The sequence below is a fragment of the Salvelinus namaycush genome, chromosome 34 (genome assembly GCF_016432855.1).
Source record: "Salvelinus namaycush isolate Seneca chromosome 34, SaNama_1.0, whole genome shotgun sequence".
NCBI classification, from domain to species: domain Eukaryota; kingdom Metazoa; phylum Chordata; class Actinopteri; order Salmoniformes; family Salmonidae; genus Salvelinus; species Salvelinus namaycush.
Window position 1 is genome coordinate 4,513,603 of NC_052340.1, and position 17,611 is coordinate 4,531,213.

The following is a 17,611-nucleotide window of genomic DNA, read 5'->3' on the forward strand; positions in this document are numbered from 1 at the left end:
CTAAACACTCCCCAGGTTTCTTAGATGTGTTGTTATACAATGGTTTACGAGCTTGAACAACTCTTGAGTTGATACCAACAAGTTGAATGTATTGACTATACTGTCGATGTAAGGCCATTGGGGTCATGAGTACTACACTGCAGGTGAAATAATGGTTGATTATGGGCACAATGAGACTAAAACAGCAATGAGCCTATCTGGAAATACTATGAGGATCTAGGTTAGGGGTATGATTTAAATGTGTTGGTGTGGGGACCTCGAGTACATCATTGTCCATTCTAAACCTGATGTAATGAATTTCAAAATGGACTTACCGTAATGATATTGATTTGGTCTTTTTAATTTAAATTAATTGAATCAAAGCACACATACAACAGATTCACATTGCTCCTCTATCCTGTGCTAGAGCAAAACAGTCTAAAAGTCTATCATTTCCAATACAAGCACTGAATAACCTATTCAATTCTATCACACAAAATAGTATCCAGTACAAATGAATGAAGGACAACCTTCAAGTACATCAATAGGTAAGTGAGTAAGCAAATTGAGTAAGCAAATTGTTTGATGCAGCACAGCACACAGCCTGCTATTAAAAAAATCTAAATGTTTTTAAGTCCCATGAGGACATTGAAGCCATTGCTTTGAGCATTTCATCTAGTAAATGTAATAGAAAAGTGTTGCAACCAATGGCTTTCGACAGTACATGCAACACTAGATGTATTTTCAAGTATCAATCCATGTTGACTTTATCAACTGATTGTTCCTATTAAAAACAGAAAAACACTTAATAATAAACACAAACGGAACGCATTTCCTTTTAAACCTACCTGAATATATTTATTCAACACGAACAGACGTCCCCAAGCAAAAAATAGGGAGAAAATACAAGATACTACACATTTTGCACACAGGTACATAAGGAGGCCCAAAACAAATATGGCTATGTGCATAATTCTGCATAACTGATTATGCAACACATTCCTACGTAGTCTTGAAAAGGACACTTTCAGTTTCATACAATTTCATATTTTATTCAATTCATTTTTGCATAGATTTGGCTGTCCCACTTCTCACTTGCTACATTTCTTCAAGGCGATGGATACGTGGGTTTATGCTCTGGTTGAAAGACTGGAAGACTGGAACATCATGGCTCATGATAAAAATAAAAAACGCAGACATTGCTTGAACATTACTTGGTACTCCCACCGGTCCTCGTCGGGATGTCCTTCTGAATCATCTGCAGCGTCTGCCTGACGCCCTTCTCCACCCTGCGGAAGTGCATCTTTTTCCAGAAGCTTGGTGCCTGCTTCCTACCCCACTCCAGGTCTCGGAGGAAGATCTGCAGCTGTTCCCTGACGCGTTCGCGCTCCCAGGACGAGGCGTTCTTACTGATGACGCTCAGAATGGGGTGCCAGTCCTCCGAGATGTTCGAGCCCTCGGTGACCGAGGCCAGCACCTTCACGCGCCGCCCCGTGCCGCCCTGCTCCGGCGGGACTCCTCGTACGTACAAGGACTGCTTCCCCACATTGCTGAGAGGATTCAGGTACAAGCTGTCGAACACAATGGAATAGATGTATACACATAACCTACATATAGACACATTCAAACGCCACTTCATACAAAGACGATGCATAATAAGTGCATGATGAAAAGAAAATAAACTAAATAAAAGTATCATAGAAACCATAGTGGTCGAGTCATGCAAGTTCATTTTTTGTGTGTATATAGGAGTCTGCAACTGTTGGCCCACGAGCTAAATCTGGCCCCCACAGAACAATTTATTGCCCCGCCTAACCCCATATACTGTAATTCCAGGACATGTGGGTACGGTGCTGCTTAGCTTACTGCACAGTGTGGATGCTGGGGTGCTCTCTGCAGGCGTCCACCAGGGTCAGAGCAGCGTTGTCCCCGATGTTGTTGTAGGCCACGTTGAGCTCCTGCAGGCCCGTGTGATGGTTGAGCCTCTCGGCCAGCTCGCAGGCCCCCTTGTCGCCCATGCCCGTGTGCATCAGGGACAGCTGTCTGAGAGACTGGTTCCCTAGCAGGGCGTCCAGCAGACAGCGAGCCCCGGACTCTGACAGCGGATTATCACACAGGCTACAGAGGGACAGTCACAGGGCACTGTATCAGCATTCAGACTGGACAAGTGAAGGCTGGTTGAAGCAGCATGTCTGTTAGTTCGACATTAGACCAACCCTCATTTGGACAATGTGGGAGTTTTACATACAGTACATCTCTTATTTGAAGTGTAAAGTGAGCAAATTCTCAAATGAGAGAAATTGTCCCTTTCTGACCAAAGCAAATAAATATGGCAATATTTACTGATAAAGTATTAGTTATCATACTTAAGGTAAGTGGTACATTCCATTGATGAGTTAATTTTTTATTATTACCAATACCTACCTTTTTGAGCCATAGAAAAGGCAATAAGGCCATAAGCTTGGTAAAGAGTCAGCGTCTTACTGTAGAGATCTAATAGTACTGTTGGGTTCAAGTAGTAGATCTCTCAGGAGAATGCAGGACTCAGGACCCAGGCTATTAAACTGGAGACTGAAGACAACGGAGAAAAAAAGCATACACAGCTATCACAAACACACGCCCACACACATGCGTTAGCCTGCAATCCACGAACCTCAGGTACTGTCAATAGAACAACTATTAAATACAAAGATTGAACACAGATTACACTCCTTTTAAACTTGTGAACTCCAGATTAAAAAGACATTGAACACAACAACTCCATGTTGCAATTCTTAATGAAGTAACACCATGCTTTTTTTTTTTTTACAACCACAACCAAAAAGCAGGCCAGACTGAATAACCTGATAACACTAAAATAGATAAAGGATATATTATGGGTAATAAAGTCTCCCTTTACTACCAATGCTCCTTCCTTTAATAGCATGAAAATACCCTGTTCTCAATGCCCACAGGGAGTACACTTTTTATGCAGCAAGTCAAACATATTTAGGCTATAATACCATGAATGAACCCATGAATGTTACTTGAAGGATCAAGTTAGGGACCTGATATGTCACTTGGCAATTAATGATTTTAAGGCCTCCCTCGCAAACATTAACTAGCAATAAAAGGCTAATATTTGGAGTGTTAAGGCTTTGGTTCCACTTAGATTTACCACCTGTATTCTGAAAATGATAACATAATTCAATGAGGTGAACCGAGGGTATATGTAACGTAGTAGGTAAAAATACACTAGTAATATGACCTTTTTACTGTGGTAAGTAGTGACTGTTACCATGGACAGATACAAGAGGTCAATCTTGTGAGTTGGTGAGAACTTTGTAAAAAAAATAATAAATAGATCCTAACAAAAAAAAGTTTACTTGACTAAAGGCCCACAAATCAAACCTTCTCTCACTTGAGGTTGTGCGTGTGGCGGAAGGCGGGCCACAGCATGGTCAGCAGGTCGTTGGTCAGGTGACAGGAAGAAAGGTCCAGCTCCTCCAGGTGGTACCTCGTGGGTGCGCAGGCCAGCACAGAGCTCAGAATAAAGCATTTGAGGGGCGTCATGCGCACGGTGGACAGCTTGATGCTGCGGATGGAGAGCAGGACCTCTGCCGTGAGCCGGGGATTCTGGAACTCGTAGAGGAGCACCAGCAGGTCCATGAGCTCCTCAGGGGGCTGCCACTTCACGATCTCCGCCGCCAAGTGCCTCTTGAGGGTCCGTGTGATCTGAGCCACCGTGGTGCTCTTGATGCTGCAGCCCAGCTGCTCCAGCAGAACCCGGTTCTCGTAGTGAAGCAGGCCGCCCATGAAGATAGGGTAGAGCTCGAAGGCCCGGCTGTCCAGGCGCTCCTGGGGCTGGGGGCCGTGAACTCCCAGCAGGCTCTGCTCCACTTGGTCCAGCACGTCCTCGTTGAAGCTGTCCTCGCTGCGGAACATCTCTGCCGCCATGGTGCGGGCGATGCGGCCCTTGCTGCGGCTGCTGATCTTTTCAAACAGGCTGGGAAAGAGCTTGAGCAGGTTGAAAACAGCAAAGACCCTGAGGGGGATGAACTTGGAGATGATGCTGATGAGGGTGTTGACATCTTCGCCCACTTGGCCGATGACCACAGTCACCTCTTTGCTTAGTTTCTCCAGAGCCGTCTTGTTCTCGCCGAGGACGACGTACAGGGCAGCCAGGTACTCTTGCATGGCGGGAATGGCAAACACGTAGCGCTTCTCCTTTTCATCAAGCTCTGACCCTTTGGTCTCGACGCAGGGCACCAGGAAGAAGTCGAGGACGTCAGTGCGGAACACGGCCAGCTGACGCAGTTCCTCATCTGTTTTGGTCTTACCCCCCACAAACTGTTCCAGTTCCTCCTCGGAGAAGGAAGTGCGCTTTTTGGAGACGCCGTCAAAGGCCAGTTTGCCCACAGTGCGGACTACATAGAGCATCAATGAGTTCTGGTCATCTGGAGAAGATACAGCCCCACCCATGTCCAGCACCTCCCCTCCAAAGTTGAGTCTCAGAAAGCTGGTATAGATACCAGTTAGCGTACGTATGGGTGCCTGTGCGTCGGTGAAATGTAAAAAGTGGAGGATGGCACAAGTCAGCCAGCAATAGGAAGGTAAAAAGCAGGCGGCCGCCAACTGGCTCTCCCTCTGTAGGTTGAGGTAAAGCAGCTCGATGAGGGAGTGGGCCTCCTGGTTTCTCGGCTTCTCTCCAATCTGTTGCAGCAGTCGGCTTGTGAAATATGCTCGCTGGCGATCTGGGTCATTAAAGCCATATATCTGTGCATAGCGTTTCACATACTTTGTAGGGATGTGGTCAAGGGCAGACAACCTGGTGGTGACCAAAATACTGGCCTAAAAAAAATTGAGTTAAATGATCAATACATGTACATTACTAAAAATGTTTCATCACAACTTACTGGGGTTGGAAATAGACATACTGAACCTGATTGAAGTTGATAACCTTGAATGGTAACATACTGTATTTTTCTGTTTGATTTTATGGCAGCATCTGCATTGCTCAAACAGCACTTTCCTTAGCACACAGCACATTTTACTGTATGTAACTGACTAAATGTAGGTTGTGGGCCCTTACCTCAGGCAGCAGGTACTTCCTGAGCAGGTTCACCACCACTGCCCCGGATGGGAGGGCCTCGTTGGGGTCGCTGCACAGCTCTGTGGCACTAATGCGGAAGTCCAGTTTCATCTTCTCCATGCCGTTAAACAGAAACAGCACATCCTTGGCCTGGTCGCTCTCTCCACTCAGCATGGGGATCTTTTTCAGGTGCAGGTATTTCCTGCTGACTAGGTCTCTCAAAGATGTGGACTTGGATAACTGGGAGAGGTCCTCGCAGGAGAAGGGCACCAGTAGTTTGAACTGGGTCAAAGTGAGCCCGGCACACCAGTCTAGAACCAGCTTCCGCACCACTGTGCTCTTCCCTGTCCCGACCGCCCCGTACAGCAGCACGTTAAGGCCCCGCTCCCTGCCTCCTTGCTGAGTGGGCTCAAAGAGCTGCTCCACGGTGACCGAGTCGCTCTGGGGGGCCTGGGATGGCTTGAGGAGGGGGGTGATTAAGGGCCCTTTCCTCTCTTCTGGCTTCCTCTCCAGGATGAGTGGCTCCACGTGCATGGTCTCGGGGGTGAAGTAGCCCCCGAATTGCTTCTCTTCCTGAGGTAGGTGGCTGAACCATAAGGTCAACTTCTTCTTGTGGATCTCAATGGGATCTGTGAAGGAAAGGACCAGTATTTAAACACAGCAATGAACGAACACATTCTCTTGAATTATCAAGACCACCAAGATTACTGAAATACCTATGCCAAAACCTCTCGTTAAAGGATTAGTATGGCCACACATTACCTACAGTAGGATTAACTATCTTCTTATAATCTATGTAACCACCCTATAACAGACCAGTAAGTACAGAACAGTAAGGAACATGCAGTTATGGAACACTTACCACTTTGCTCTTACTTGTTTTTGCTTTTTAATACTTGTCAGTTTATTGCATACTTATTTTCCTTATAGTTCCTAATACATAGCGGGGACCTACACGACAGATGGTGTGAATTACGAGGACCAGACTTCAACCTTAAGTGATGGGACATATGTACAAACTCGGTTTACCTGTTTGATTATGGACTAGACTGGAGCAAAAAAAACTTGAATGAAATCCACTGGCTGAATAGGAGGAGGATTTCAACCTCCTCCATAGTCCTCCTGGAAGCCTCAGCTGTCTGTGGGGGTGGACACAGAGAGGCTCACTCAACAACACTGACTATTTCTCTACTTACGTGTCACAACAGGTAGCAAGTCTCCAGGACACACACACACACACAATACTGATCGAGCACTAAGACTAGCACTTTAAGGTTTCCTGGACACAGATTAAGCCTAGTCCTGGACTAAAAAGCAAGCTCAATGGAGAATTGCCATTAAAAAATGCTTTTTAGTCCAGTATTAGGCTTCATCTGTATCCAGGAAACTGCCCCTATGTGTTGTCTATCTACACTGTATGTAGGGGTGGAACTGTAAAATGTCAATGTCCGGGTAATGAGTAGTTGGTTTGGTGTTTCTGTCAAATGTGCACGTCTGTAGAAGAGAATGTTGACTCACCTGTGACATGAGCTCATCTTCCTATAAGTGAGGACTCTGCTGAGATTCACATCTGAAGACAAACACAGTCACTACGCCATATAATTCTCAGTGGTTATAAGGAATACATAATACATACAGTATGCTGTAAATATTCCCTCCCTCACTCAATTTATTACAATTGTTATACAGACATAACAATACTGTTATGCTACACAGACACCGTTTTTCTCACCTCTTTGTGAAATAGAGATGTTAGATTTGGGAAGTACATCATTGAGAGTGCCTCGCCATCTCCTCCTGAGGACCCCTGAGCCGATCCAACACTGCCACATCCTCCTAGTAGGCTTTCAACACTGTCAAAGGAAAGCAAATCAGTCAATGAGCCAATAACTGTCTCCAATTTCATTGATTCATTTGGTTACAAGGAAACAACGTCATTTATTCAGAAGAAAACTTGAATGCATGACTCACCTGTTCCAACTAGTTTACATCTTGAGGAAACGTAAACAGTCTCTGTTTCCCGTGGGTCTTGGTTTACCGTAGTTTAACGTGAACCTTCAACGCAACATGACACTCAACCTAGTGCAGTATATCATATCAATGACCTCCAAAAAGCACAACGTCACCTACTAAGTCAATGACACAGTAAGTGTTTTTGACATTGTCAACACTCTCTTGGTTACATCGAAGCTAAGTAAGTGTTAGTTCCCACTGGGCACAGACGTCAATTCAACGTCTATTCCATGTTGGTTCAACGGAATTTAATCGAAATTATGTGGAAACACTGTTGATTCAACCAATGTGTGCCCAGTAGGTTATCACTCGGGTATTAGCATATTCACACAAATATAATTTCACTAAAAAGCATTCATACACACATGTAGGAAAGGAAACACTATACCCATCCAACCCTATGAAAAGTTTGTCCCAGTCCCAATGTGTTTCCTCTGTGTTCTCTCAGGATCAGACATGTAGCTAATAGGCTAGACTGTGCTGCTCCACTTTCCAGCTGCTTGCTCTTGACTGGCCAGACAAGCTGAGTCATGACAGCAATAAGAGATATGCACTCCTAGAGGCAATGTGAGAGAGGCCCGGAACAGTCTTCTCCCAAACCACCACACCATTCCCCGTGTCCAATCCCTACTCAGCACAGCTAATTTACACTGTGTAAGGCCCTCCCCTTTTTCATTTATCCACCTATCCCTCTCCCACTCTCTTTTGTCCTCCCTCAATGCATGGAATCTCAGCCACTCTCCGTAGGAAGGTCAACAATTTTGGAACATATGGGCAGTCTATCAGAGGAGGCTTGTGGGAGGAGCTATAGGAGGACGGCTCATTGTAATGTCTGGAATGGAATTAATGGAACGGAATCAAACAAATGGAAACCACATGTTTGACTCGGTTCCATTTATTCATTTCCAGCCATTACAATGAGCCCGTCTTCTTATAGCTCCTACCACCAGCCTCTTCTGCAGTCTGAGTCTATTAATGCACTGGTGTGCCCCATAAGACGTTTACATTATCTGTGTTAAAGGACAAGGTCACAGGGTTGTCATTTCAGCTAAAGCTAGGGTATGGAAAAGTGTCACGGCAAACAGCAGTAACCTAGCCAAAGCCATCTACTACAGCCATCGTTTACCTCTGCAATGTGCAGTGTCGTGTATTCATGGATGCCAAGGGAAGCCAGGCTCCCCCAAAACATTTTACTAAGAACAAACTTTTAAAAAGACTAAATAATGTATCTTTTGTCTCTCCTCAATGTGTTTCATAAATGTCGTTCAATTAGCAGGAGTCTGAATGTATCTCACCGGAGAAAGCATCCGAGCGAACGAAACAACGCCCCTCTATCTCAGTATGTGTAGCCCCTCTACCTGATGCTTTCTGGTCATAAACAGTATGACATTGTTCCTGCCCGTAGCATTAAATGCAACGGAAGCCAGCGAGCATTTGGCCTCCCTTGATAAAAAAATATATTAAATAATAGCCAATCAGTGTTGAGCTAAACTAAGTGACCTCAGCTGTGAATGGTCCTGGTGCACCAAAAAAAGAAAAAAGTGTCAAGGGGAGCCAGTTTGGATTTGGCTTCACACCAATCACATCAGAAGCCAAACGTCATTGCATCTCGTTGTGTTGTTGCGATCCGGTGGGTGGCTAGCTAAAATTGGCCCATTCCTAAATTAGCCATGGATGGAGAAGGGGATTTGGACTTGTGGTTTTACTTAATTCTCCACACTGGCTAATGATTATAATGGCGATTGTGATCCAACCACAAATGTATACATTGTGCCCCTGGCCTGCGATGATGGAAGTTCAACATGTAGCTAAATGTAGTAGGCCTGGCACATTGTTGCCCATGAAAGGAAGTTAGGCTAGCAAGCAAGCATTTTAGCCTGGTAGCCTAGAACAAAAACCAAAAGCATGTACTGTATGACAGAGTCATAGACCATTTAGGCAACATGAAAGAGGAGGATGGCATTGCTGACTTATCTCAACAAGTAGGGTGAATCAAGTTTTTTCTACTTGCAAACACACACACACACACACACACACACACAGAAATCAGTACCATGGACAGCCACATCATATTTAGTTTACGTTGATTGGACTAAATAGTTTTTGATATCTTTTAGTTGTCACTGTATTAATCGAATCACCTATGCTTAGTCTATGTTAAAGTTGAAATGGTGCTGGATTAATGGAGGCCTGGTTTCTTTGCGAAAACTCTCCATGCTTCAAAATCAGTAGTTGTTTAGTAGTCTGAAAATAACGGGGAAATGTACTTGCTTGACTATGCTGTAGGGCATGTAACTGTTTGTTACATGCAATATGTTTTGTGGACTTAACCAGACAGATGTTTCTCTCCGGTTTTTGCGATGAAACAAAGATATGGTTGAATTTATTCTGCCACTGTGTCTTCTTATTGTCTCCGCCTTAGGCCTGTATGAACTAACAATTTATAGAGCAAACAACGCAATTATCACAACACATAGGTTGCAATAATTATGGCTTTTTCCCCCCCTGGCTTGCCTACTTTTGGTCCTGGCACCTGCGCTCTAGCCAACAGCTCGCAGATACAGCACGGGTAGGCTGTGCAGGTATAGTCTGAGATTATTATGATAAGGGCAAGAATATTTGCATTTGTCAAACGGATGTCAAGCATCGATAATCATGTCACCAGAATAAGACCCTCGATATTTATTGCAAAGGAGTATCAAGATCACAGTGGACTTCCACCACCCCTGTGATGTTCATTAGGGATGCACGATATATCGGTAGCTAAAAATGCCAACATCGGCCTGACGTCTAGTTTAACGCCGATGTGCAAAACCAATGTCAAAGCTGACGTGCATACCTATTTAACGTAAGTAGATGATGTAATGATGCCACCAAAAATACAGCGCTACACAGAACAAAAGCAGAAAGATACTAAGCGCACACTTCCAACAACTAAACAAGTTCAAGTCGAGCAGTCATTTGAAAGAATAGGAAAATCTCAGCGAGATAGTGGGGCAAAAAAGTATTTAGTCAGCCACCAATTGTGCAAGTTCTCCCACTTAAAAAGATGAGAGAGGCCTGTAATTGTCATCATAGACAAAATGAGAAAAGAAAATCACATTGTAGGATTTTTAATGAATTTATTTGCAAATTATGGTGGAAAATAAGTATTTGTTCACCTACAAACAAGCAAGATTTCTGGCTTTCACAGACCTGTAACTTCTTCTTTAAGAGGCTCCTCTGTCCTCCACTCGTTACCTCTATTAATGGCACCTGTTTGAACTTGTTATCAGTATAAAAGACACCTGTCCACAACCTCAAACAGTCACACTCCAAACTCCACTATGGCCAAGACCAAAGAGCTGTCAAAGGACACCAGAAACAAAATTGTAGACCTGCACCAGGCTGGTAAGACTGAATCTGCAATAGGTAAGCAGCTTGGTTTGAAGAAGTCAACTGTGGGAGCAATTATTAGGAAATGGAAGACATACAAGACCACTGATAATCTCCCTCGATCTGGGGCTCCACGCAAGATCTCACCCCGTGGGGTCAAAATGATCACAAGAACGGTGAGCAAAAATCCCAGAACCACACGGGGGGACCTAGTGAATGACCTGCAGAGAGCTGGGACCAAAGTAACAAAGCCTACCATCAGTAACACACTACGCCGCCAGGGACTCAAATCCTGCAGTGCCAGACGTGTCCCCCTGCTTAAGCCAGTACATGTCCAGGCCCGTCTGAAGTTTGCTAGAGAGCATTTGGATGATCCAGAAGAAGATTAGGAGAATGTCATATGGTCAGATGAAACCAAAATATAACTTTTTGGTAAAAACTCAACTCGTCGTGTTTGGAGGACAAAGAATGCTGAGTTGCATCCAAAGAACACCATACCTACTGTGAAGCATGGGGGTGGAAACATCATGCTTTGGGGCTGTTTTTCTGCAAAGGGACCAGGACGACTGATCCGTGTAAAGGAAAGAATGAATGGGGCCATGTATCGTGAGATTTTGAGTGAAAACCTCCTTCCATCAACAAGGGCATTGAAGATGAAACGTGGCTGGGTCTTTCAGCATGACAATGATCCCAAACACACCGCCTGGGCAACGAAGGAGTGGCTTCGTAAGAAAAACATTTCCACCTCGATGCTAGGTACAAGGACTGCTACTTCGATGCAGACAAGAAACAGGGTTTACGTGAAATGTTACATACACAGCTGGACAAGATGGAAAAGGACACAGTGACAGTGCGCACCGAGGAAGAGAGGCCATGGACAGACAGAGCTGAAACTTCGCGGCTTGACATGTATGATGAAATCCAGGTTGAGAATGAAACGACTGAACAAATGAACAACGAAGCAGCACAGCAAGTAAGTGAAAGAAATAGGTTTTTATTATGTTTTCTGGTAATGGGGACATACGTAAATGCAAACAAAATAACTTTTGGTGTGGTGTGTGTGTGTGTAACCTTTATTTAACTAGGCAAGTCAGTTAAGAACAAATGTTTATTTACAATGACGGCCTACCCCGGCCAAACCCGGACAACGCTGGGTAATTGTGCGCCGCCCTATGAGACTCCCAATCACAGCCGGATGTGATACAGCCTGGATTCAAACCAGGGACTGTAGTGAAGCCTCTGAACTGAGATTCAGTGACTTAGACCGCTGCGTCCATGTGTGTGTGTTAACTATTGAACTGTACTAGAATGCTTAAAAGGACGCAAAAATGGTAAATATCGGTATTGTTTTTTTGGCAAGGAAAATATTGAATATCGGTATCTGCCAAAAATGTCATATCAGTGCATCCCTAATGTTCATAAGTTATTTCATCTGTAGCCTAGTAAACTGCATGGTTTTCAGTCATAGTGGGAGGAGGACCACACACCATATCAACACGTTACTCCAAGTGAACTTTGATATGATGGTTATTATATCAATATTTGCACATAAAGGCGTTTCCACTGGCATTTCTCGCATAATTAATTTTACAGACACAAAATGATCCTAACAAGCAGAACAAGAACAAATTCTGTTGTATCGAAACTAACTGTTTCCATCACAGCTGCCATACATTTCTTTAATGCTGTATTACTTTACTCGCATAAAAACTGTGGATGGAAACGTGGTTACTGTTTATTCTTATTGTCTCGCATTTAGGCTTATGTATCACGGTGGCAAGGCATATGAACTAACAGGTTATAGTGGAAACAACGCAATTATCACAACACATCGGTTGTAATATGGATTCTTTTTATGGCTTGGCTTCTCCAGTGATTTTACCCACACACCACTGACAATGTGTTGAGAAAAAAATCCCGCTGTTGATTGGAGCTGCATGGATGCGCTCTACATAAAGCCAGCCAACCATACAAACCTTCCCTCCCTCTCCCAGACGTCCGCATGGTCCTAAAGCCAGTTACCAATATCATTAACTGTATTTGCCTTTTAATCGGGATTGGAATGGTGTGGCCATACACAATTGACGCCCCTGGGAAGGACCAGGAGGAATAAAGCAGAGAAAAAATAAATATAGGTTTGCAATGCATAAACCAAATGCCCCTTTTGCTGTAGGCGGGTACAGTATTTGGTAGCTCTTAAACTCAAGGCAGCATTCTGCCTTCTCCTTACAGTTTTCAGCAGTTAGCTTCGCCCACGACTGGCTCATGTGAACTACAATTTCGACGCTGCGTTTGAACGTTTAAAAACGTAAATAATCATTGCTTGCAATACCACTTTCGACACATAATGGCCTGTATCTTTCATCAGCGAGAAAGAATCCTTCAAATAAAAAAGATAAACTGCTACAGTTCGTGTTGCACAGATCCATACATGGGTGCCTCCATCCAACTACACTTCTGCACATTTTTTAGTTATGTTTGATTCTCCGAACACCGGGATATCCTGCAATATTTGGATTTTTATACTTTTTATTCATGGAAATTCACTACTGAGCTGTATTCTAGCTCAGGTGGTCGCCTCCATCTTCAATCTATTTTCTGTAAACAAGCGCTGTAACATGTAATGGAACTGTGAGTCATGAACAAGGGCATAGTATTTTTTTGGGACACACTCCTTATTTGATTGGCATAGTTCAATGCCCCCTTGCATAGTCATTCAAATGTAAACTGGGTGATTCCTCATTTCTTTACAGGAAATATTCGTAGTATCAAGGCATCTGGATATAAACAGAGGGATACTCAGCTTGTCATGAGAGACACTCCAATGAGAGACACTAAGTACAGTAGATAGAACTGCTTCAACGAGCAAAAACGTTAGCCTATATTCTGAATCGTAGGCTATTCCCCAGTTACGCAACAAAACTGTGCCATGCGCACTCCAGCAATTCTGATTTGATACATTGTAGCAATGTGGGCAAGCGAAACAGGCTACATTGTTGCTCAATGAAAGATATGTGCAATGGCGAAATACACATATTCCGTGGCATAAAAAGAGCTCAGTCGACTGGTGACAGTGACAGACAGCCCCAAAAATAAAAAATTATTTAAAAAAAAAAGACAGTGACAGACAGCCCTGACGACGGTGTCCTTGGAGAGAAAATGTTCCTAGTTAACGTACATGCGTACAAAATAAGTCGCGAAATGAAGCGTAGTCATAGCCAAGTTTGAGGCATAGAACGTTGCTTTTCTAAAAACTGAAACGGTTACCAAAACCTTCTTGACTGAGTCGACGACGTTTAATAGTTTATCATTTTAGCCATTAGATAGCCTAACGTATTCAGAGTTGCTAATGCTATCGCTTACCTCTCTTTTCAGAAGAAGTCAGTCATCATAACATACCCGAGATATTTTGTTGACTCGGTCTAGCATCCGGAATGATTTGCCCGTTCTAAAATGCTCGTGCAGAAGAAGAAAATATGACCGCAATAATTTTCATGTGGCGCAAAGTAGGCTAGACCACTTCCTCAGCTGAGCTGACTGTGTACAAATGGTGCTGTCAGTATGTAGCGGCCTGATGCCCATTACCCTTGTGCAAGAAAGCATGGTGAAGCCTACTTTGGCTGGCTGGCAGCTCTTTAACCCGAGGATATAGTCAAGACAGGGGTACTGCATCTGGGGTGAAAAATGCATTCTACTATAAATCTCGTTTTAACTTTATAATTTAACATAATACATGTTTCATCTTTCTTATTAAAACTGTGAGTCTTGTAAACGAGTTAATGCCAACAAATCCAATAGGCCTACATGCAGTGGCGATTTTACGATGTAAATCTTGGTGGGGCAAACAAACAAAATGTTTTTTAGATGCATGCCAGCAAAGCCACTACGCAACACAACACTAAACAATACATTAATTCCACTATGACGGTGACAAACGGTACCCACAAACTGTTAGGGCCTACATAAAGCCCAATACCGTACCACTGCTGCACCTGGCTATCAGCAGAGCCTTGCCTGGCAGTGAAAGAGGTAATTCAGTCTCATATCTCTGCCTTTGAAAAAAGCATAGCTGATATGGCTGACTTGCTTAAACAAATGTGGTTTCTACTGACAATTGAGATGTACACACTATGGCATAAGGGGACGACAAGCGGATTCGAGGCAATCCGTAATTTTGATTAAGACAGTAATGAGCAAGCTAGGACAGACGCAGCCAATATACAGTTGGAGTCGGAAGTTTACATACACCTTAGCCAAATACATTTCAACTCAGTTTTTCACAATTCCTGACATTTAATCCTAGTAAAGATTCCCTGTTTTAGGTCAGTTAGGATCACCACTTTATTTTAAGAATGTGAAATGTCAGAATAATAGTAGAGATAATGATTTATTTCAGCTTTATTTCTTTCATCACATTCCCAGTGGGTCAGAAGTTTACATACTCAATTAGTATTTAGTAGCATTGCCTTTTAAATTATTTAACTTGGGTCAAACGTTTCGGGTAGCCTTCCACAAGCTTCCCACAATAAGTTGGGTGAATTTTGGCCCATTCCTCCTGACAGAGCTGGTGTAATGGAGTCAGGTTTGTAGGCCTCCTTGCTCGCACATGCTTTTTCAGTTCTGCCCATGTAACAGTATAACCTTAAACCGTCCCCTCGCCCCGACACGGGCGCGAACCAGGGACCCTCTGCACACATCAACAACTGACACCCACGAAGCATCGTTACCCATCGCTCCACAAAGGCCACGGCCCTTGCAGAGCAAGGGGAAACCCTACTTAAGTCTCAGAGCAAGCGACGTAACTGATTGAAATGCTAGTAGCGCGTACCCGCTAACTAGCTAGCCATTTCACATCCGTTACACTCACCCCCCTTTCAACCTCCTCCTTTTCCGCAGCAACCAGTGATCCGGGTCACGGCACCAATGTAACAGTATAACTTTAAACCGTCCCCTCGCCCCGACACGGGCGCGAACCAGGGACCCTCTGCACACATCAACAACTGACACCCACGAAGCATTGTTACCCATCGCTCCACAAAGGCCACGGCCCTTGCAGAGCAAGGGGAAACCCTACTTAAGTCTCAGAGCAAGCGACGTAACTGATTGAAATGCTAGTAGCGCGTACCCGCTAACTAGCTAGCCATTTCACATCCGTTACACCCACAAATTTTCTATAGGATTGAGGTCAGGGCTTTGTGATGGCCACTCCAATACCTTGACTTTGTTGTCCTTAAGCCATTTTGCCACAACTTTGGAAGTATGCTTGGGGTCATTGTCCATTTGGAAGACCCATTTGCGACCAAGCTTTAACTTTCTTACTGATGTCTTGAGATGTTGCTTCAATATATTCACATAATTTTACCTCCTCATGATGCCATCTATTTTGTGAAGTGCACCAGTCCCTCCTGCAGCAAAGCACCCCCACAACATGATGCCGCCACCCCCGTGCTTCACAGTTGGGATGGTGTTCTGCTTGCAAGCCTCCCCCTTTTTCCTCCAAACATAACGATGGTCATTATGGCCAAACAGTTCTATTTTTGTTTCATCAGACCAGAAAACATTTCTCCAAAAAGTACAATCTTTGTCCCCATTTGCAGTTGCAAACCGTAGTCTGGCTTTTTTTATGGCGGTTTTGGAGCAGTGGCTTCTTCCTTGCTGAGCGGCCTTTCAGGTTATGTTGATTTAGGACTCGCTTTACTGTGGATATAGATACTTTTGTACCCGTTTCCTCCAGCATCTTCACAAGGTACTTTGCTGTTGTTCTGGGATTGAGTTGCACTTTTCGCACCAAAGTACGTTCATCTCTAGGAGACAGAACGCGTCTCCTTCCTGAGCGGTATGATGGCTGCGTGGTCCCATGGTGTTTATACTTGCGTACTATTGTTTGTACAGATGAATGTGATACCTTCAGGCGTTTGGAAATTGCTTCCAAGGATGAACCAGACTTGTGGAGGTCTCCAATTTTTTTTCTGGGGTCTTGGCTGATTTCTTTTGATTTTCCCATGATGTCAAGCAGAGGCACTGAGTTTGAAGGTTGGCCTTGAAATACATCCACAGGTATGTGTTTCAACCTGTCCCCAAATTAATATAGTTGGTGTGCGGTGGGGATAGAAAAATCAACATGCATGGAGACAGTTTGGTCTTCATGGGGCCATCCAGGATGGCACATCAATGCGAGCTGTGGCAAGAAGGTTTGCTGTGTCTGTCAGCGTAGTGTCCAGAGCATGGAGGCGCTACCAGGAGACAGGCCAGTACATCAGGAGACGTGGAGGAGGCCGTAGGAGGGCAACAACCCAGCAGCAGGACCGCTACCTCCGCCTTTGTGCAAGGAGGAGCAGGAGGAGCACTGCCAATTCCCTGCAAAATGACCTCCAGCAGGCCACAAATGTGCATGTGTCTGCTCAAACAGAAACAGACTCCATGAGGGTGGTATGAGGGCCCGACGTCCACAGGTGGGGGTTGTGCTTACAGCCCAACACCGTGCTGGACGTTTGGCATTTGCCAGAGAACACCAAGATTGGCAAATTTGCCACTGGCGCCCTGGCTTTCACAGATGAAAGCAGGTTCACACTGAGCACATGTGACAGACGTGACAGAGTCTGGAGACGCCGTGGAGAACGTTCTGCTGCCTGCAACATCCTCCAGCATGACCGGTTTGGCTGTGGGTCAGTCATGGTGTGGGGTGGCATTTCTTTGGGGGGCCGCACAGCCCTCCATGTGCTCGCCAGAGGTAGCCTGACTGCCATTAGGTACCGAGATGAGATCCTCAGACCCCTTGTGAGACCATATGCTGGTGCGGTTGGCCCTGGGTTCCTCCTAATGCAAGACAATGCTAGACCTCATGTGGCTGGAGTGTGTCAGCAGTTCCTGCAAGAGGAAGGCATTGATGCTATGGACTGGCCCGCCTGTTCCCCAGACCTGAATCCAATTGAGCACATCTGGGACATCATGTCTCGCTCCATCCACCAACGCCACGTTGCACCACAGACTGTCCAGGAGTTGGCGGATGCTTTAGTCCAGGTCTGGGAGGAGATCCCTCAGGAGACCATCCGCCACCTCATCAGGAGCATGCCCAGGCGTTGTAGGGAGGTCATACAGGCACGTGGAGGCCACACACACTACTGAGCCTCATTTTGACTTGTTTTAAGGACATTGCATCAAAGTTGGATCAGC

At 44.7% G+C, this 17,611-nt stretch overlaps 1 protein-coding gene across 7 annotated transcripts; it reads right to left on the minus strand.

Moving 5' to 3' along the window:
* Positions 1 to 810: 810 nt before the first annotated feature.
* LOC120028234 (NLR family member X1-like) lies at positions 811 to 14,035 on the minus strand. 7 transcript variants are annotated; one of them, XM_038973395.1, is made up of 10 exons: positions 13,802 to 14,035; positions 7,022 to 7,105; positions 6,783 to 6,903; positions 6,569 to 6,620; positions 6,080 to 6,189; positions 5,051 to 5,679; positions 3,380 to 4,809; positions 2,464 to 2,550; positions 1,846 to 2,097; positions 811 to 1,550 (listed from the first exon to the last, which is right to left on the minus strand). In XM_038973395.1, exons 3-10 carry the CDS (start codon positions 6,880 to 6,882, stop codon positions 1,190 to 1,192), a joined length of 3,021 nt encoding a protein of 1,006 aa, XP_038829323.1. In that variant the 5' UTR covers positions 6,883 to 6,903; positions 7,022 to 7,105; positions 13,802 to 14,035; the 3' UTR covers positions 811 to 1,189. The 7 variants fall into 7 exon arrangements, with proteins under 7 accessions (XP_038829323.1, XP_038829325.1, XP_038829326.1 ...); XM_038973397.1 differs by lacking the exon at positions 13,802 to 14,035 and adding an exon at positions 7,452 to 7,871; XM_038973398.1 differs by lacking the exon at positions 13,802 to 14,035 and adding an exon at positions 7,452 to 7,871 and having other exon boundaries at positions 7,022 to 7,129.
* Between the last annotated feature and the right edge of the window lie 3,576 nt (positions 14,036 to 17,611).

Bases quoted from the DNA above. Each gene is read 5' to 3' on its own strand.
- LOC120028234 (XM_038973400.1), bottom strand. From the start codon at position 6,882: ATGTGGCAGTGTTGGATCGGCTCAGGGGTCCTCAGGAGGAGATGGCGA. The intron at 5,680-6,079 runs GTAAACCGAGTT...TTTCCTTCACAG, and splicing joins TCTAGTCCATAATCAAACAG to ATCCCATTGAGATCCACAAG. The intron at 1,551-1,845 runs GTAAGCTAAGCA...TGTGTTCGACAG, and splicing joins CCCAGCATCCACACTGTGCA to CTTGTACCTGAATCCTCTCA.